Here is a 20,398-nt window from a genome sequence, read left to right as displayed (position 1 = left end):
CGTGGGGGAACAAGAGGCAAAGAAAGGTATGACCAGCACACTCCTGTGTGGTCTGGGTGGCCTCTGCCTTCCCTATAGAAGGGGAAACTCCTGACTCACCCTTGCTGTTATCACAACCCATTCCTCAGGTGATCCTTGTTTCTCAGCAGGGCCTGTAGCCTCCCCTTGCCCATGGCTATTGGTGAAATTATTAAGGCCACTCCACGTAGTTAAAAGGAGATTTATTTAATGGCGTAACTTACAAATTAAGGAATAGGTAGGTCGCGGAGTCTGGGGAAGGTGTATCACAGTCCAGCGGTGTTCTCTGGAGCTCTGCTCAGTCCACCTCTCCAGTCCAGGGTCCCGCAACAGAGAGAGCGCCCGCCGATCCAGATCTCGGGTCCTCCGGCGCCTCCCTTGGCTCCGCCTTGTAGGCGTGACAGTTGCCGAAGTCTCAATGGGGGTTGGAACTTCCAGAACAAAGCTGGAATGGCTACCCACTACACATGGCAGTGAGCTCCCCCATCCTACCACACACACTTCACCTTTTGGCCTCAGGTCTCTGCCCCCCACTCACCTGCCTCAATTCTCCCTGGCTCTGTTCCCCTACCCCCTCATCTCTTATTTCCCTTGAGATATTACATATCTCTAGAGGCTGACATCCACATCTGACTCATCCATATCCACCCAAGTATTTGTGGAGTGAAAAAAAAATGAATGAGAACACGTGAGAGGCTTTATATGAAGTCATAAAACAGTGGGGGCAATCTGTACAAATTTAGAGGGACTTCTGTCCTTAGGGCACAGGGGTGAACCAGGGACCACTGAAGAGGGCTTCTCTAGTCCTGAGCCCAAAGCAGCATTTGGCTTCTATCTTTTCAAACACAAAGTCCAATAGAAACATTTGTTGTTGTTGTTTTAAGACAGGGTCTCTCTATTTAGCCGTGGCTGTCCTGGAACTTATGTAGACCAGGGCTGGGCTCGAACTCACAGAGATTCTCCTGCCTCTGCCTCCCAAGGGCTGGGATTAAAGGTGTGTGCCACCATGCCTGGCCTAGTTGGGATGTTGAGTCCCTCATGGTACTGGGTGACTGACTGTTAGAGGAGTTGGGCTTTATTTTATTTATTTATCGAGTAGTTTTTTTGTTTATTTGTTTTTAATTTTTAAGACAGAGACTCAATATATAGTCCTGGTTGGCCTGGAACTGGCTGTGAGGATCAGGCTGGCCTGGAACTGGCTGTGAGGATCAGGCTGGCCTTGAACTCTAGAAGCTCCACCTGTCTCTGCCTCCTAGGTGCTGGGATTAAATGTCACCACCACAGCCAGTTTGGACTTTATTTATTTATTTGATTACCCCTGTTTTCCCACACTGAGGTCTACCCTTCATAGTTACATCTTGTCATCCTCTGTGGCGTTTTGGGAGTTGTCAGGGTGGTTCACTCAGTGGTCAAATCCAGCCCTGAATGCAGCCAGAAAAGATGGAATGCCTGGAAAGAGCCTCCATTATCCCTCTGAACTGGCTTCTAAGAGAGGAGGGCTTAGGAAGTGCTGTTCCTGGGAGGCATGCCCCTTGAACAAGTTGGTTCCTCATCTATGAAATAAGACATCACAAGATTGTTTGGGAAATCAGATAAGATAATGTGTGGATAAGCATCGGCCCGAATTGTAACTAATGCTTCCTCCTTGCCTTCCTACCTCAGATGGTTCCAGACCTTGGTCCACCTGCTAAAAGGCAACATTGGCACCGGACTCCTGGGGCTGCCGCTGGCAGTGAAAAATGCAGGCCTCTTGGTAAAGGTTTTAGACATTCACGCATCAAAAGCTGTGCATTAGGGCTCTCTGTGTGCCAGGCACTTCCTAGGCTCTGAGCCTGGGCCAGTGACGTTAGCTGGCAGCCCCTCCCTCCCTTTGACTCACCACACGTAAGCTGCTTGCCCAGCGCCATCATGGTTTCGGAGGTGTTGGCCGTCCAAGTGCTGACCTTGCTGATCACCCTCAGGATCACTACCCCTGCTACATCCCAGAGCCTGCCAGGAACTTCAGCCCTGTGGATCCATTGTCCACAGATCAACTGTCTAGACCAGGGCTGAGGACACACACAGGTCCAGTCTCCTGGATCATGTCTCTCTCCTGCTGTCCGGAGCTCTGTCCCTAGAAGTGCCCTAATAGCATTTTGCCATCTGCACACCCAGTCTCTTTCGGGCTCTCTCCTAATTCTGCTGCTTCTCTTTCTTTTGTCTGCAACCTCGGTCCCCAGTTGGGCCCTCTCAGCCTGCTGGTGATTGGCATCGTGGCCGTGCACTGCATGAGTATCCTGGTGAAGTGTGCTCATCACTTATGCCGCAGGTGAGACACCCCCCCCCCCCAGCCACTTCCTGAGGGGCGGAGATTGCCAGCGTGGTCCTTCGTCAGTCTGAAAGTGGGTTGTACAGCTCCTCTGGGTTCGTCACCTAGCTGGGGATGGCTGCTGTCACTGTGGTGTTGCTTTTTTTTTTTTTTTTAACCTTTTTTGGGCTTATCTGTTCAATTTACGTATGTCCAGCGGGCAGAGACCACATTCTGATTTTTGCGCTTGTTAATTTACTGCACTGAAATATCTCTACCAGATGCTTGTGGATTATGATGAGGATTCCATCCATTTACTTAATACCTGTGACCCAGGGCTTGGAAGAGGGCTCATTTGGTAAAATGCTTAGTGTGTCGGCATGGGCATCTGGGTTCAGAAACCCAGTGACCATGTTAAAAAGTAGAAGAGGAAACTGGGTGCAGGGGTGAGCTCCTGCAGTGGCTGCCCCGGCGAGGCAGAGACAGGAAGCTCCCTGGACAGCCATTATTCTAATAGTGGGCAAGCCCCAGGTTCAGGAAGAGGTAGAGAGCGACTGGGGGAGACACCAGCATCCACAGTTGTCCTCCGTGTGTGTGCACCTGTACACACATGAACGTGTATGCATGTGCGCACACATATGTACGTGCACCCCACGTGTGGTCCTTGCGGGACTCAGAGGTCCCCTCAGGGTGACAGGCGGGGAACTGGCCCATGTCCCAGTATCTCCGTCTTTTCTTTTACCGTTGTTGTCTAACCCATACATTCTGCTTTTCCAGACTGAACAAACCCTTTTTGGACTATGGGGACACAGTGATGTACGGACTGGAGTGCAGCCCAAGCGCCTGGGTCCGGAGCCACTCCCACTGGGGAAGGTGATTGATTTCCCCCTTCCTCTTGACCACAGCTCCCAGCATGGGGACCGGAAACAGGAGGGTGTGATGTGGGGACAGTGCCAGGAGCAGAGGGTGGTGTTGGGGTTAGCTCAACCAGTGGTATCTTTGGGCCTCAGTTTCCTCATCTTTAATATCTGGTGCCTGACCTGAAGGACCTCTGAAGGCTTCCCAGCCCCAAGAGCCTGAGGCTGTGTGCACTCTGAGGCCCCCCGAAGGCTGTGAGCGCTCCGATCGTTCAACAAATGTATCTTATGCCATCTCTCATAAATGGCACAAAAATGATTCCAGCTTAGAAAAGGAGCTTCCCTGACAGAAATGATGTTGTCCCCACCATGCAGGGGCTTCGTAGGGTGAAAGGTGGATGGGAGGGGAAGAGAAGCCAGGAACAATGGAGTCAGCAAGGAGTGTGCAGACGAGAGGCCGGAGGGTGGAGTCTGGCCGTGTGGGGTGAAGGGCATGGGGCAGGCAAGGGCAGCGTCCAGAGCAGGTGGGGAGATCTGGGGAATTTCTCCTGACTTTCCAGGTGACTGGAGAGAAACAACCCACTTTCTGTTCTGTGTAGATGGAGAGAATTCACATTGTCAAGGGCCTGAATCCTTACTTTCGTTTCAGTGAGGAGGGTGCTTGCCATCATGTACAGCTCTACCCTATAATATGGCGTGTGCCCTTCTCCCCCCACCCCCCTTCCTTCCTTCCTTTCTTCTCTGGCAGAATATCTGTTGAGGAGCAGCCAGGTCACCAAGTGTCCACTGTAGTTTGTTTGTCTGTCCCTCCCTCCCTCCTTTCCCTCCATTCTCCCACACACCCTTCCCTGTTCTCATAGGAAGAATACTGTTTGCATTTGGCAAGAGGGCACAGTTTGAAAAACAGAATTAAATACTGGCCATAGTCCGGTGGCACGGGCACCCTTCTGGTTCTTCTGGAACTTGCTGTATACATAGAAACATGCATGTGCTCTGGCATTTATCCTTTTTTGGCAAGTGGCTCTTCCCGTGTATGCTGTTTGGAAACTTGCTTTTTGTCCTTTGATGCCTTGGATAGTTTTCTCCAGAAATGGTTCCAGATCTAACCCGTTCTTTCTAAGTGCCGTGCCATGTTCCATTTGAGAAGGGTCTGTAACCCTGTTCCTCTCGCTGGGGCTTCAGATCGTCCCCAGCTGTGGCCACCCTGTTCCTCTCGCTGGGGCTTCAGATCGTCCCCAGCTGTGGCCACCCTATTCCTCTCGCTGGGGCTTCAGATCGTCCCCAGCTGTGGCCACGCTGCTCTAGCAGCCGTCTGCTTTGGCACACCTGTTTCTGCTCATTCACCTGCAGCTAGGTCAGTTCTTGGGTCCCGGTTGTAGGAAGAGGCTGAGAAGGGGCTGCTTCCTGGTCTTTCATGCCAAGGGCTCTCTGTAGCTTTAGGAAGGAAGAGTTGAGTGTGGTGGATGGGCAGGAGAAGGCCAGGCGCCAGGCTGTGCTCTGGTGATGCCCTGAGCTCATGCAGAAAGACAAGAGCCAGGGAAAGGACTTGCAGAGTATAGATGGCCCCTCCATACTATCCTTCCCAAATGGTTCTGGTGACACTGGCATGCTTTGTCCTGTCACTCCAGCTTGACTTATCACCTGCTGCTCAGAGGTTCATCTCCTGGGAAGCCTTGGGATCTGATGGTCTGTGTGTTCCTCTCGTCCCCTCTGCAGGCACATCGTGGATTTTTTCCTCATTGTCACTCAGCTGGGATTCTGCTGCGTCTACTTTGTGTTTCTGGCTGACAATTTTAAACAGGTAGAGTTCTTCTGAAAAACAGGGAAGGGCGAGAATCGAGTAGATTTTGTTCAAGGCTCCTTCCAAGCCAAAATGGTTTGGGTTTGAGCCTTTGGTGTTGGCTTCTCATCTAAAAACCCGTGATGTAAAGAGACTTTGCCTTGCCTTGCCTGTGTGGCCATCAGCTGGCTCCAGGTCCTTGGACTCTACCTGGCTGAAGTCACCCCTACATAAGGAGGAGAAGCTCTTCAAGGGCTGGTCTTGGGTAGCTTTTGTAGTCCTTGGCAGCAGGCAGAGGGAAACCTCAGCAGGTGGCGCCCTCTAGTGTTACTCCTGTGGAAGCCTTTAGTAATGGAACCTTTATCTGTAGACATGCATAGCTCTCTCTGTAGAGGCTGCGGGCAGGCTTAGGTGTCAGGATCCTTCAGTCCTTGACAGAAGCCAGGGTTGTATCTCACAGACATGGGATGTCTGAAACCCTTGGCCCTAAAGGCTCTGTTAATGGAGTTGGGGTCAGAGCCTGTGCCCTAGCTCTCTAATAAGCCACGTTCAGCCTCCTGTTCTGAATAAGTCAATGAAAAGAACAGAGTTGATAATGAAGAGCAGAAAAAGACTTACTCAGTATGGCCTCACTGATCGGAAGGATCCATGGGTCCCCACCAAGGGTCCCAACAGGAGATTAAGGTTTGAATATGAAGGAAAGAGAAAGATATAATGAAGTAGCCCTGATCAAGGTGTGGTCCTGTTGTCACTGGCCCGTCATTGTTTCTGCTCCAGTCTCTCCTGCAAGGTGGTTGGACAGGTTATCTTGTTGGCACTGTGTGGAATCCCTGCCCTTTCCCAGGAGCCCTGGCTGGCACCAGGGCTCTTCCTTTTCTCAGCATTAGATTACTGGGGGAATTCCAACTGTCTAGGGTTCCAGAGTTCAGACAGCCAGAAGCGGGGACTCAAGTGTTAGAGTGTCCCCCTTCATTTCAGGCATGACAGCTACTCAGGGCCTGCAGGCTTCTCTGCTTCCCGAACACCAGCAGGAAAGCTTAGGATTAGAATGGGAAGAACTTACCGTTAAATTTCCACTCATCTGTCTCCCACATCCTTCTGTCTTTTGTGAAACATGATCAGACCCAGCTCAGATGGTTTGCAACAGTGAAGACTCCCAGGAATGTTCCTCAGCCATTGATTGGTGCCTATGTAAAATGTCGAGTTCACACACCTGACCCTCCGTCAGAACTCTCTCCAGCTGGACACCCGCTGGCTCTCGTCACCTATGGCTTGCCTCCTTCCTTCTCATTCCAGGTGATAGAGGCAGCCAACGGGACCACCACCAACTGCCACAACAATGAGACTGTGGTCCTGATGCCCACCATGGACTCTCGACTCTACATGCTCGTCTTCCTGCCCTTCCTGGTGCTGCTGACCTTCATCAGGAATCTGCGCGTTCTGTCCATCTTCTCCCTGCTGGCCAACATCAGTATGCTGGTCAGCCTTGTCACAATCTACCAATTCATCATCCAGGTACAGTCCCAGGCCCTCCCCCATCCTGTGGAGTATGGGAAATCAAATGGAGTGATCACGCACTACTTACATGTGGCATATTTAGATTAGATGTTGCACAACTTCCCGGGGAGATGGGAACAAATGTTGACTCCAGATGGGCCTCCCGTGACAGACCAAAGAGATCATCCCACCTAGGTCTTTCAATCTATGTATTTTATGACACTTCTCTTGAGCTTTTATTTTATTGATCTTGTTGTAGAATTGAGCTTGTGTTTATAATTTACAAGCTCCTTTGGATAGGGAACTTTCTCTACTTCACTGAGTTGTAGATCAGTATTGTCAACATCAATCACTCAATTGATGGAATGATGGCTGTCCTATCCACCTGTCTCAGTCACCCAGCACTCATAGCTGTGAACTGTGAAACCCCTCCTCACAGCTCCATCTGATTGATAGGTAAACCTGGCAGCTGTCAGTCACTTACCTGTGGGCAGCATCTGTTTCCAGTATATTTTCATCTGTGACTCAGGAGTAATTACTAGTGAGCTTGTGCTCAGGTTTCATTTTAGAGCAGAGATACCTATTTGTCTATATCCCGAATACCAAAATGTTCTTTTTTTTTAGAGTCAAATTTTAAAAATTAAAATTATACATATATGTGTGGGTATGTGTACATGAGTACAGGTCTCATAGAGGTCTCAAGAGGGTGTCAGAGCCTCCTGGAGTCACATAATAGTAGTAAGGCACTCAGTGTAGGTGCTGGGAATTGAACTTGGGTCTTCTGCAAGAGCAGTGTGTCCTCTTGTAACGACCGAGCCACCCTCATCCTCAGCTTTGACTTTTACGTTTAAAAAAGAAATTGTTTTGCTTCCTATCCTCAGCATTCCTCAGCATTCTTCCCGTGTGCTTCTGGATATTTTTAAAGTGCTCAGTCTAACTGATGAAAAAAAAAAAGGAAGGTGGGGGAGGAAGAGACCCATCTAGAGATCTCGTCTTCCAGCTTTATCCCTGCTGATGTTTGCATAGTTGCAGCATGATTATTACATAACTTTGTGGTGGGAGTTAGTTAGTTAGTTAGTTTTTCAGACCAGGTAGCCCAGGCTGGCCTCCAGCTCACTATATATCATAGGTTGATCTTGAACTCCTAATCCTCCTGCCTCAGCCTCCTGAGGACTGGGATTACGGATGTAAGTCACAACACCTGGCTATAATGTACTAAATATTTCCTCAATATTATCCAATAGTCAGTTTTTCATGTTCTTCTTCTTTACTATCTCACATACCGAGTCCCAGCTGACTTCAGACTCCTGATCCTCCTGCCTCAGCCTCCTAAAGTGCTGGGTTTACAGGCATGCACTCCCGTGTTTGCCTTTACTTTTACTTTTTATATAGTGTGTAATATTCTGTGATATGTTCAGCGTGTGGTTAATCGATCTCTTCTTTTGGAGTATTTAAGATGGCTTTCCGTTTCTTTCTTTCTAAGTAGCTTTGCTCAGTTTCTCTTATCTCTTCAGTTTCTTCTCTTATATCAAATGTCTAGGGCTGCGCTCACGGAGTGAAAGAGTGAGGCTTTATGCAGGCGTCAGCATGTGAGCATCTGGTATACTGGGCAGATGTTTATCCACAGCAAGTAGGGGCTTCGCAACCTGAAGAGAGAGAAAAGTTGACTGTTCCAGCTTGCTCATCAGCTTCTTCCTTTTATGAAATCTTGGATTTAGGAGAAGGTATGCCCTGACTTGTGATTCAAAGTCCGAGTCTCTGAATAGCCCTTGGCTTTGCTCATCTTTTCCAGGGGATCCCGGACCCCAAACACCTCCCCTTGGTGGCTCCATGGAAGACCTACCCTCTGTTCTTTGGCACGGCAATTTTTGCTTTTGAAGGCATCGGCATGGTAAGAGGGGCACTGTGGATTGGGCCTGAGTGCTCCCTGGTCCCTCAGCATTCCCACTGTCTGCTTTAATGCTTAGGAAACCCCATTGGGGATTATCTCTTGAGCTGGATGTGGTGGCACGTGCCCGTTGTCACAGCACCCGGGAAGTGGGTGTTTAAGTCATCACTGGCTACATAGCTAGTTTGAGGCCAGCCTAGGTACAGGAGACCCTTTCCCTCCCCCGCACAAACAAATTGAAGAAGGGAAGCTCATGCTTAGAAAAATTGGCTGGAGGCTGCAATCTCAGGACAAGCATCAGAGTCTTGCTGGGGGCCATACTGCTATGAGGTGAAGGGCGCCCCCAGCCTCTGACGTCTTACCTCTCCTCACTCCTGGTTAGACAGTGGGTTCTGAAGCCCGTTGTGTGCCTGAGAGTGTAGTTGCTGATAGAATAACTGACTTCACTGTGCACTGAAGGAATGCATACTTGGGGGTCTGGCAATAAAGATTCTATTTTCTTTCAAGATGCTCTGTGTGTGTGTGTGTGTGTGCGCTTTTGTGTTTGGAGGCCAGAAGTCAACATCACGTGTCTCCCCCTGGCACTGTCCGTTTTTGGACATGATGTCTCTCACTGAACCCAGAATTTCCTGCTTTGGCTAGACTGTTGTCTGGTCATCGAGCTCCATTGATCAGCCTGTCCTCCTACCCCACCCCACCTCTGCCAGGTGCCGGGGTTACAGATTCACGCCACCACACCTGGCTTTTTTGTGGGTCCTGGGCATCTGAACTCAGGTTCTCATGCATGTGCAGCAAGTCCCCCGGGCCACTGATAATGCCATTTCCGTGGTGCGTCCACTTTTCTTTCTCACGTGCTTTCTTCCCCCTTATCACTTTTTTATAGGTTCTGCCCCTTGAGAACAAAATGAAGGACTCCCAGAAGTTTCCATTCATCCTGTATTTGGGGATGACCATCATCACTGCCCTCTATATCAGCCTGGGGACCCTGGGGTACCTGCAATTTGAAGATAGTATTAAGGGCAGCATCACACTCAACCTGCCCAACTGCTGGTACGTGGAGGGGATGGGGGGGGGATTGGAAACTTCCAGAAGGTGATAGGTAAGAATGCCGCTTTTCCTTGCCGCTTGGCTACCCTGAGCTTGTGATTCCTGCAGCAGCTTGTACTGAATTCATGCGTGAACCTCCCGTCTGTTAAGGCATTTCTCCTGGGAAATATTGAGCCCAGAAGGACTAAGTATCCGCTCTGTGCCTACAGTCATTCCAGACACCTGTGGAGGAGGGCAGGCCTGTCTGGGCAGTCACAGATGTGCCGTGCAGGTGGGAACATCTCCCTGTGGACTGTTGGCTCTCGGGAGTCCTTCCTCAAATGTCTTTCCTCAGTGGACACGCTATAGGGAAAAACAGACCTGCAGAAGTGCCTGGCTCTCCAAGAGCATGTGCGAAGCAGCCTCTGTTTGGAAGTTGAAAACCTCATTGTGCAGAGCAGTTGTTTTGCTCACCTGAGAAACACCCAGGGACCTAGAGCAGCCTTTCCGTGCAGCCTGTTTCATGGCACTCTGAATGGTGAGACTCTGGGTGAGGACAGATCGGGAAAAATGCCGCCTCAGTAGGGTCAGTGTGTAGCACAGGATCCCTCGTCAGCGGGCATCTCAGGGTCAGGTTCACCGCACTTCCAACCAAGGGGGCTGCTGTTCAGAGTGATTTCAGTCTTTCCCTCCGGGCTGCTTTTAAATTACTGAATGTGCCTTCGAGTGGCCAGTGGCTCTCGCTGCCATATGCACAGGCCTTGATGAAGGTGGAGTTCTGTTAAAGACAGAGTGGCCCTTCCTGTATGTACTAAATCAGATTAGAAAGCACTGTGCTCTGGGGTGGTAAGTTGGAGTACCTCATGACATGTCAGTGACCTCCATGTGGAGTGCCACATATCTGTGATAAAAGGCCCAGGGGACCCCCTGGCCACTAGCTGATTCTAAGATGCCCTGAATTGTGTGGGAAGGGCAGAAGTAGTCTTGTTGGAGTCTAATAGTTATTTTTGAAAGGTATTTGCTCCTGTTCACAGGGCAAAGATTTCAGATATGCAGGTATACATACAGAGAACATTTTACCACACCATGGGGACACAGTCTCTGCGCTCACAGTGTACCACTAGGAGGTGTGTAAGTGTGTGTTGTGTGGGGGGGGAGGAGTACTTTCTTTTTTTCCTTTTCTTTGTTCTCTCTCTCTCTCTCTTTTGCAACTTCTCATGTAGCTCAGGCTTGTCTGAAACTCACTGTATAGCAGAGGCTGACCTTGAACTCTTGACCCTCCTACTTCCTTCTCCAGAGTGCTAGGGTTATGATGTACCTGGCTTGCCTCCTTGTTTTGAAGAGCTATGTGGCGGCATTGTGACTGACTTAGCCAGTTTTCTGTGAATTAACATTTCATTTTTGTAGGCCTTCCTTACATAAAAGCTATGGGGGATTGGTTTTTTAAAAATCAATTTGCATTTAGTGTGTGTGTGTGTGTGTGTGTGTGTGTGTGTGTGTGTGTGAGAGAGAGAGAGAGAGAGAGAGAGAGAGAGAGAGAGAGAGATAGAGAGAGAGAGCGAGCGCACGAGCCAGGCCTAAAACTTGTGAGTCTGAAGCCATGTGGGGTGGTGACCTTTGCCGTTGTCTCCAGGGTGCAGGGGCGGCTTTGGCCTCTGTCCAGGGCTGTCAGAGTGCACCATCAGGCTCCTGAGAGCACTCACTCTCTGCAGGTTGTACCAGTCCGTGAAGCTGCTGTACTCCGTAGGCATCTTCTTCACATATGCTCTTCAGTTCTACGTCGCTGCTGAGATCATCATCCCAGTCGTCACGTCCCGAGTACCTGAGCATTACCAGACAGTGGTGGACTTTGGTGTGCGCACTGCGTTGGTCTGCATAACATGTGAGTAGGGGAGATTATTTCTGCATTTATTTAAAGCAGTGGTTCTCAACCTGTGGGTCATGACCCCCACAGGGGTCACATATCAGATATCCTGCATATCAGATGTTTACATTATGATTCATACAGTTAGGAAGTAGCAGCAAAATAATTTTATGGTTGGGGTCACCACAACCCCTATTAAAGGGTCACAGCATTAGGAAGGTTGAGAACCACTGACTTGAAGCCTGGAGGACATCTGAATTGTTCCCACTGAGAGCCTGGCACACAGCCATACTGCTGGAGTCAAGGCATAAACCAGGGCGCGAAGAATTGGTTCTCAGTGACCCCAAAGAACTGAGAAGTGAGGACAGTAGTTTACAGATGAGGTCTAAAGTACAATCGAGAACAAAGGCACACTGTTACTGTCCCAACTGAAATGAGTAACAATCTAAAAGCCACTTCAGAGGGCTGGGGGTGGAGCTCAGTTTGTAGCATGCTTACTGAGAATACTTGAAGCCCTAGGGTTCCATCCTCAGCACAAAATCAACTGAGTGGTGTGCACACCTACAAGGCCATCACTGGGGAGGTAGAGGCAGGAGAATCAGGGGTTTGAGGTCATCTTGGGATATATGAGACCCTGTTTCAATAGATGATAGATAGATAGATAGATAGATAGATAGATAGATAGATAGATAGATAGAGAATCAGGAGTTTGAGGTCATCCTGGGATATATGGGACCCTGTTTCAATAGATGAGAGAGAGAGAGAGAGAGAGAGAATGAATGAATGAATGAATGAATGAATGAATGAATGAATGAATGAATCAGGAGTTTGAGGTCAGCCTGGGATATATGAAACCCTGTTTCAATAGATGATAGATAGATAGATAGATAGATAGATAGATAGATAGATAGATAGATAGATAGATATGAAACTCTGTTTCAATAGATGATAGATAGATAGACAGACAGACAGACAGCCTAGGTAGATAGATGATGGATAAATGAATAGATGGCTGGCTGGCTGGATAGATGAGTGGATGGATAGATAACTGGATAAAAAGATGGCTAGATGGATGGATGGATATGAATTGATGGTTGGATAAATGGATAGCCACTTCATCCACATCCATAGTGAGGACTGGAAACTTTAATAGAAGGCACTGTTACTGTTCTATCTAAAATAGGTAAATATCTAAAAGGCGCTGCAGAGGCCTGGGGTAGTAGGTCAGTTGGTGGAGGGCTTGCCTGGCATGCATGAAGCCCTGGGTTCATCCCCAGCACCACATAAATGGATATGGTGGTACATACCAAAATCCCCACACTAGGATGTCTAGGCAGGAGGGTTAAGAGTTCAAGGTTAGCTTAGAATACACAAGACCTTGCCTTTCTCTGTCAATCAATCAATAGCTAGCCACTTTACCTTGTCTTTAATGAAGACTTGTTAGTTTGATAGAAAGTATGTACTTGTTGTTTTAAATAGCTGTCCATCTTGAGCTGGGGAGATGATCCTAGATATTTATTTATTTATTTTTGTATGTTCATCTTTAAACATCTGTCGATTAACCTGGCTGTTTACCTCTTTTTTTTTTTTTTTTAAGTTTTTTCCCCTTTCCCCTATCCTGAGCCATTGAGTACAAATTAAATACTAAACTCAGAGTATTACCTTATGTTCTGTTTGTTGAAAGCAAGGTCAAGTTTTAAAAATTAGCTTTTCCTCATTGCTTCTGTGAGTTAAACTGGGGAATCCCTAACCAACTGATCCCTAATTTCTGATTTGGATTTTCAGGAGATTCACAGTTTTCCAAATTAGGCTTTTATGTTAGTTTTATTGTTTTGGGGCAAGCATCTCATTGCTTATTTTATTAAGACTTCCCTGGTAATGTCCTTAAATTATTAAATCCAAGCCTCCACCTTTGAAATAAAGATGGGTCTATTATGATTTTTTTCTCCTCCCTCAGGCATATCCATATGTATATAAATATATATCTGTATATGTATGTGTATGTATACATATATATCTGTAAACTACTGAACTGGAGTTGAATGTTTTTTGTTGTATTTACTATTATATGCATACATGATGGCAGGATCTATGTAGAGGTCAGAGGACAACTTCTGGTATTAAAGGATCTAGAACTCTGATCTTACTGACCCACCACACTTGGCTCACCATTGTTTTCCTGCAAGGACAGTGGGTAGGAGGAGGCCAGCTTTCTTGGCATCTATGTAGAAAGAATTCTCTAGAACTAAGGAGGTGACCTTGATCCTCTCACGTAACCTTGGGCAGCTCTACTAAGGCTTTCTTGCAGGCTGGGTCTGGCCATCATGGGTTCCCCAGCCCTTTGGAGAGCTCGTAGCACTGAGAACTGTGGCTTCTCCTTCTTCTGCTCTTTGGCAGACTGCAGTCACCCCCCGCCCCCCCCCCATGGAAACAGCCTGTGAGGCAGATAAGATAGGGAAGGTCTGGAGCAACCAACCACACAGGCTGCATTTTGCTCTTACCTTCAGCGTCTCCCGAGGTGTGTGTCCTCCAAGGACTGATGAGCTTAAACATTGAGGAGACTGCATCTTGTGCGTAGTGGCTTGTCTCGTCAGCTCTGAGGGCCTGCCTCTTGAGTCTAAAGGGTTTCTGCAAGACAGGATATGGAACATTCAAATAACTTGCCTTCCCAGTGTGGATCCTCCAGAAAAAGTCTCTGTAAAATGTCCCGAAGCATAGGACCTGCTTCCCCACAGGCTTATCCTACCCTATCCTGCAGGAAGTGGCAATCCCTGCCTCTAGACATCATCCTGTCCTTAGATTCTCTTGGTTTCATTTAATGCTTTGTTTTCTCTGGCTCAGTCTGTGCCTGACTCTCCTCCTTTGTACTGAAGGACACTCACAGGGCCGGCCTGGGTTTGATCTCTGAGAGCATGTTCTGCTCTCTCATCTCCTGTGAGCTGTTCTGGTTCATTGTCCTATAAAAGGAGGCAGCCCCTTCATCTTCGCCAGCTGCATAGCTTTTCCTGGCTTCCCCGGAGACTTTGAAGTCCTTGTGGGAGGCAGAAGAGGCCTCTCAGGGTAGCACCAACTCAGATGTACACGTGTGGGTTCCTTTCTTTCTTCTCTGTTTATTCAATCCTTGTGGCAAAGTTGATTGATGGATCACTCTCCATCTTTATTTGACTGTTTTCAACTATACCTGCACATTTTATTAGCAGCCTGTTTTTATTGCTGTCTCTAATGTTTTCTTTACTTTTCTTCCTCTTCATCAATTTACATATCCAAGAAAAATGGGGAGATTTCGGCTCAGCCTCTTATTTTATTTAATTTTATGTGTATGGATGTTTTACCACACGTGTGCCTAGTGCCTGGGCATCAGATCTCCTAGAACTGGAGTTATAAACACCATGTGGGTGCTGGAAATCAAATCCAGGTCCTGTGGAATAGTGACCAATGCTCTTAACCACTGAGCCCTCTCCAGTCCCCAGCCTCCTTTTAAAAAAAAGATCTCTTTTTTAATGTGTGTGTGTGTGTGTGTGTGTGTGTGTGTGTGTGTGTGTGTGTGTGTGTGTGTGTGTGTGTGTAGTGCCCACAGGGGTCAGAAGGGGGCTTTGGGTTTCCTAGATCTAGATCTGGAGTTATAGGCAGTTGTGAGTTGCCTGATATGGGTGCTGGGAGCTGAACTTGGGTCCTTTGCAAGAACAGTAAATACTCTTAACTGCTGAGCCACCTTGCCAGCCTCTGTAGCATCATAATATTTGTTTTTGGACATAGGGTTTCTCCGTGTAGTCCTAGCTGTCCTGGAACGAGGTAGACAAGTAGACCTGTCTCTGGTAGACCAGGTTGCCTTGGACTCACAGAGATTCGCCTCTCTCTGCCTCCTGAGATTAAAGGCATATGCCACCACCGTCAGGCTCTTTGTTATTTTATAAGTTTCATTGTAGAGATATCTCTCTTGGCTCTCACCTGGTTATGTTTATTCCAAAGTCATTCATTCATTCATTCATTTGGCACTTAAGCATTCTTAAGTTTTTGATGTGAGTGATCCCCCCTTTGGTCACTGTTTGGTAATTGGGAAGCATAAGAAGGAACTGTCTGGTGCTGGAGCTGAGAGGCTGGGCACTCCAAGTCCAGAGCCTACACCCCTAGCCTCATTCCTCCTGCCCTCGCTGGGCTCAACTCCCCGACTGCTGCCTTGCTTATGTTTCCACCCTGCGACTCATAGGGCAATTACTAGGAGGCTGACACGGGCAGAGGGAGACTCACACCCCACAGTCCAGGGTTCCGGTCCAGCAGCTCCCGAAGCGCCCCGTGGTGAGAGCAGTCCGCTGCGTTCCCCTCCAGCTCTCATTTGCTTCCCTTGCAAGGCTCACAGCACGTCACCAGCTGTCTCTTCAGCCCAGTTTTTGTTTACAAGACACGTTCAAAGTCTCCAGACTGACGTGGCTTGTTGATATGGTGGACTTTCCCTAGAAGACAGTCTTCAGGCAGAACCATGCTCCCCCACCTCCACACATGAAAGCACTTGATGAAATTATCATGGGTTTTCTCATGGTGTCTTCTGGAAAAGGAAGTGTTGGGAATGTATAGTCCTTTCTCTTTGGCACTTGACGACTGATATATTTGTGGTTCCATCAGTGTAGGGAAGTGAGTGGTCTCTCAGGAAGACACAACACTCTTCTCCACCCCCGCCCTTCCCTTTGGGGAGAGACTCAATGGAAGACCAGCCGGTGAGTAGTACACAGCTGTAATCTCAGCGTTTGGGAGGCTGAGGCAGGAAGATCTCCAGTTCAGTGGCAGCCTAGAATACATACAGGCAATCATGACATAGTAACTTGTGGCGGGGCTGTCACAAGCCAGGAGACCGTAGTAATTCTGCATCTCTGGTCACGTATTGCCCAGAGATTGGACTAGATAGCGCCTTGATTTCCTTCGAGCTCTCTATTCCAAATAGAGACCCAGACTGAAATTTCTGACCAGTGAGCACAGTCCCAGGCGTTCTTGACCAAAGATGTCCCCTCTCTCTGCAGGTGTTCTGGCCATCCTCGTCCCACGCCTGGACCTGGTCATCTCCCTAGTAGGCTCCTTGAGCAGCAGCGCCCTGGCCCTCATCATCCCGCCCCTGCTGGAGGTGACCACCTACTATGGGGAGGGCTTGAGCCCCCTGACCATCATCAAGGATGCCCTCATCAGCATCCTGGGCTTCGTGGGCTTCGTGGTGGGGACCTACGAGTCTCTGTTTGAGCTGATCCAGCCAAGCCAAGTCGACATCTCTACCAATTTCACCAGTGCCTTCATATAAGGATCTGGGTGTGTTCCCTGCACCTGCCCAGCCCCACCCTTATGTGTCTCCCGGTAGTGTCCCCACAGCCTCAGGTATGGCTCAGCCTCTGCAGAAAGGCAGGCTTGCTGCCTGTGCGCTCCTCCACCTGGCATTGGACCCTTGGGTACCCTGAGCTAGGTGAGACTGAGTTTGTGGGGAAGGTGGGGTGCGGTCACTCCACTTGTGACGGTACAGTCACTGCTTTCCTTCATCATGCCTCCTCCCCCAGCACCGGCCCCCCTCATCTGCCACACATAATTATTCCCATAGCACAGCTCACTTTATTTAAAAGGTAGAGTCCTGCTCCTGCTGTGTCCTCCTTTCCAGGGCCAGGTCTAGAGGAAATCAGGGGAGACTCTTCCGTTTTACAGAGCCAGGCCTCTCTCTCACCAGGCTCCCAAATGCTGTACCTCACTCACTCTTCCACCCCAGCTGAGTCCCGAGAGGCTCTGGCCCTCCGAACCCGCAGGCCACACCGCCTCCTCTCTCATTGCTGTGTAGGTCACAATACTGCCCACTTGATTCCTTTAGCTCTTAAAGATAATGAGATGCTGCTCAGATTGGAGGTATTTATAATTTATTTAAGCTTAGGTTTTGGGGATCTGACTTCAGACCTGGCATCATGGTGGGTTACTTCTCCTTCATCGGCTTGCACTTGGCTTCTCCTGCCACAAAGAAACCTCCTCCAGGGGACCACGGTATATGCCCTCCACCCTCTTGGCTAAGTGGCCTAGGGGCCATTCTTTTTGTTTGTTTGTTTTGTTTTGTTTCGTTTCGTTTTTTGAGACAGGGTCTCATGTCACCAAAGTTGGCTTTGAACTTGCTGTGTCAAGGATGACCTTGAACTCTTGGTCCTCCTGCCTCTGCCTCAAGTATTGAGATTCCTAGCATGAGCTGCCACACCTAGCTGGCTCAGAGACCTTAAGCAGACCATGTGGGCATGCACTATGCACACGCAGACTTCCATTGATGAGACTGAATCCATATGGGCATTCGGAAGTACTTGTGGTATGCTGGCTGAGGACAGGGGTGTGGGTCTGACCTTCTCTTCGTAGACACTACGCACAAGGGTCATTGTTTACAGTTCCTGGGGAGAGAGCAGAAGCCCCGCCTTGTCCCAGGCTGCCTGTGTATCCTGGGCTTCCAAGGAACCACTAAACACTAACTGTGACCTGTATCCTCCCCCATCACACCTCCCAGAGTCACATGGCTTCTAGGTCAGTCACCTCGGGGTGGACCTTTGAGGCAGCTAAGAAAGTTCGTGGCTTGCCACTGCTTCCCTGTTGGTATACGAAAGATTTTCAAAGGGCAGTCATTAGCTCCCCATCTTTGAGTTGTGCGTGTGACTGCGCACATATGTGTGCATGCACACATACATACATACATACATGACAGAGTACTTTATGTCTCCTCCACCCTGGTTACCAGGCTCTTACCTAGAGATAGGATTTGCCTTGAACCTCAGTTTAGAGAAAGGAGTAAGAATTTAACAGGGTTTTGCTTTTGTGTTTCACAGAAGCTAGAAGGGCTGTGGCCCAACCTTGCAGCTAAGCCTTTTCCTGCTGTTCTGTCCAGAGCCTGCCGAGTGACTTCCAGGGCAAGGGATGGGAAGGGTGGCCTCTGGCGTACAGCAGCAGCTGGTCAAAGCAGCGATGCTAGGAGGAGGCATGGCTGTCGTGCTGGCCCTTAGCCCCCGGAGAGCAGTGCTTTTTACCCTTTCCACTCAGTAGTGTCTCCACAGGTGCTTGCTTATGTGGCCAGGTCCAGCTGGGCTTCACAGACACCTTGTTTTCTGAAGTCTTAGGCTGAAAAATGACCATAGTAGGTTCAGACACTGACCTGCTATTTCTGGGCGTGGGTTCCAGTAACCCAACTGTGGGCCAGACTCTCTCCTTGAGGCCACCTGAGCATGGCTTCCTGGTTGGAGGGACAGTGTATTCAGAATTGTTAGAGGCACCCCTATCCAGGTGGCTTTGGAAGTCAAGACCCAACACACAAGGCCAGTTGTCTCTTCAGGGCCCCTGGCCTGAGACTGTGTGGAGTGCCTTCTTTAGCATTAGGCCAGTGCTTTAGCATTAGGCCAGCAGCTTCCTTGGTGTGGCCTCTTGCTGTGCTCCTGAGGCACTGGCAGTCTGGTGGCTTGACTCTTTCAGGAAGATCAGGGCCTTTCTAGATGGACTCCAGGCAGCTGCTAAGCATATAGTTCCCGGTAGAAGAGGAAGCGGGTCCTCTGCTGCACACAGCCTAAGGGCTCACAGGAGCCTTGAGTCAGGGCCCTCCTGGTCTCTCCTGCTCTCAGTTGGGAGCCAGATGGCCCCTGGTGAGAAAACACTCAGATAAATGGAACCTTGATCAGACCAACAGGCAAGGCTTTGTGAAGAGTACGCCTTCATCCAGATGCCCCAAGGGCAGACAGGCTGCCTGATCCTTGCCAGCCTGCTGTTTGCCCGCACCCGCAGTTCAGAGACCCGTTATCCCAGACTTGAATGTGAGCACTTGCCGGGGAGAGTGTGATCCAACCTGTGCAGCTCACCCTGCCCTTATTAGTGGCATCGTTTGCAAGGTGCTGCGGTCCGGGTCAGGAGGGGTGTGGGTTAGCTTAGCCCCGCCCACCTGACCTCTCTAGCCACACCTGGGCAGGTGCTCACTGTCTGCTGTTCACCCTTGGAAGACATGGGTCAGGTGTGATCAGTGGTCTGAAGACAGATCCCAGAGCCTGTCTTTAGACTTTTTCATCCTCAGATTCCTCCCTGTCTTCGGTGTCATGCCTTGGGACACTACTGTTTCACCTGATTTCCAGGAAGGTACAGAGCTCTGGTCATGTTTACAGCATTCTCTGTCCTCTATGTAGGTCGAGGACTCTGGATGTGGGTTTGCTTTCTCTACTGGCCAGCCCCAGCCACCACTCCCGTTGGGACACTGAGACTTGCTGAGACCTGATACGGGAACCAGACAGAGTGGTGGGACATGGCCGTCAGGAGGGTGGCGCCAAGTCGACTTTAGAATTTCATTTTCTAAAGCACATTGCAAATCAGAGACCATTAAGGGAGAGCAAGCCGTCTGGCTCGACTTTGAAACTGTGGTCAGTACTTGAAGGCACTTTAGTTCCGCTGGTCGCGCCAGCTTCCGCCTGGTCGGTTTTTCCTTTTCCATGTAGCCTGAGTCATTCCCTGGTCAGAGACATTATAGGCAGTTATCAGAAAAAAGAAAGTGAAAAATGAGGCTGGAAGGTGCCTGGTGTTCGCCTGTTCTTTGGTTTAAATCAAGGTGATGTTGAAGAAGCTGTTTTCTTTCTCTCTCTCTCTTTTTTTTTAAATGAATAATAAAATCCTGTGTCTGTATTGTAAACTGCCAGTGGATGTGCGAATCAAGGAACAAGAGAATTGCCATACAGAGAGAGTCTTAATGGCCAGATAGCACTGTGTGTTGTGTGCCTACTTGTGTGTGATTTCAGTAGGGTAAGCGTACGCATGGGGGGCGTGCCAGAGCATCTAGGTCTCAGTTGGGTTGAGCACATGGATCTTGTGTTAAATTTCCACTTCAATAAATGAATTTTATTTTTTATTTTTGAGAGATTGTAATCTGTGTCTTTGTTTTCATGCTTGAAAAAAAAAAAGTATCCCTCAGGGTAGGACCGTCTGTTGAAGGGAGAAAGGGACTAGGGATTTTATTCTGTTAAACAGTCCTGCTTCCTTAAACCCCCTCAGCATTCCCCTGAAATCCCGGGGAAGCATTTCCAATGCCCTTTGCATATTTCAGTGGGTAGTTTTAGGCGTCAACTTGGTTTTCAGTCCAATAGGAGCCGAGGTGTTTGCAAGTGTTAACATTTAGAGCAGTTGACTAAGTGAAGATTGCCCTTGCTAATGTGGGTAGCTT

At 49.0% G+C, this 20,398-nt stretch overlaps 1 protein-coding gene across 1 annotated transcript in view; it reads left to right on the top strand.

Moving 5' to 3' along the window:
* The window catches only part of Slc36a1 (solute carrier family 36 member 1), a 35,612-nt gene extending 15,519 nt beyond the window's left edge, over window positions 1-20,093 (top strand). Inside the window, exons 3-11 of the mRNA XM_052757665.1 lie at window positions 1,681-1,771; window positions 2,238-2,326; window positions 3,083-3,178; window positions 4,879-4,963; window positions 6,239-6,457; window positions 8,232-8,330; window positions 9,211-9,377; window positions 11,066-11,235; window positions 16,230-20,093. Of these exons, the coding sequence (XP_052613625.1) occupies window positions 1,681-1,771; window positions 2,238-2,326; window positions 3,083-3,178; window positions 4,879-4,963; window positions 6,239-6,457; window positions 8,232-8,330; window positions 9,211-9,377; window positions 11,066-11,235; window positions 16,230-16,501 (1,288 nt within the window). The 3' untranslated portion in view covers window positions 16,502-20,093. The remainder of the gene's footprint in view (window positions 1-1,680; window positions 1,772-2,237; window positions 2,327-3,082; window positions 3,179-4,878; window positions 4,964-6,238; window positions 6,458-8,231; window positions 8,331-9,210; window positions 9,378-11,065; window positions 11,236-16,229) is intronic.
* The last annotated feature ends 305 nt before the right edge of the window (window positions 20,094-20,398 follow it).

Source organism: Peromyscus californicus, unplaced genomic scaffold (assembly GCF_007827085.1).
Source record: "Peromyscus californicus insignis strain IS unplaced genomic scaffold, ASM782708v3 Scaffold_3__1_contigs__length_106647218, whole genome shotgun sequence".
Classification (NCBI taxonomy): Eukaryota; Metazoa; Chordata; class Mammalia; order Rodentia; family Cricetidae; genus Peromyscus; species Peromyscus californicus.
The sequence above is the reverse complement of the archived record's forward strand: the minus strand, read 5'-3'. Positions and strand labels throughout refer to the sequence as shown.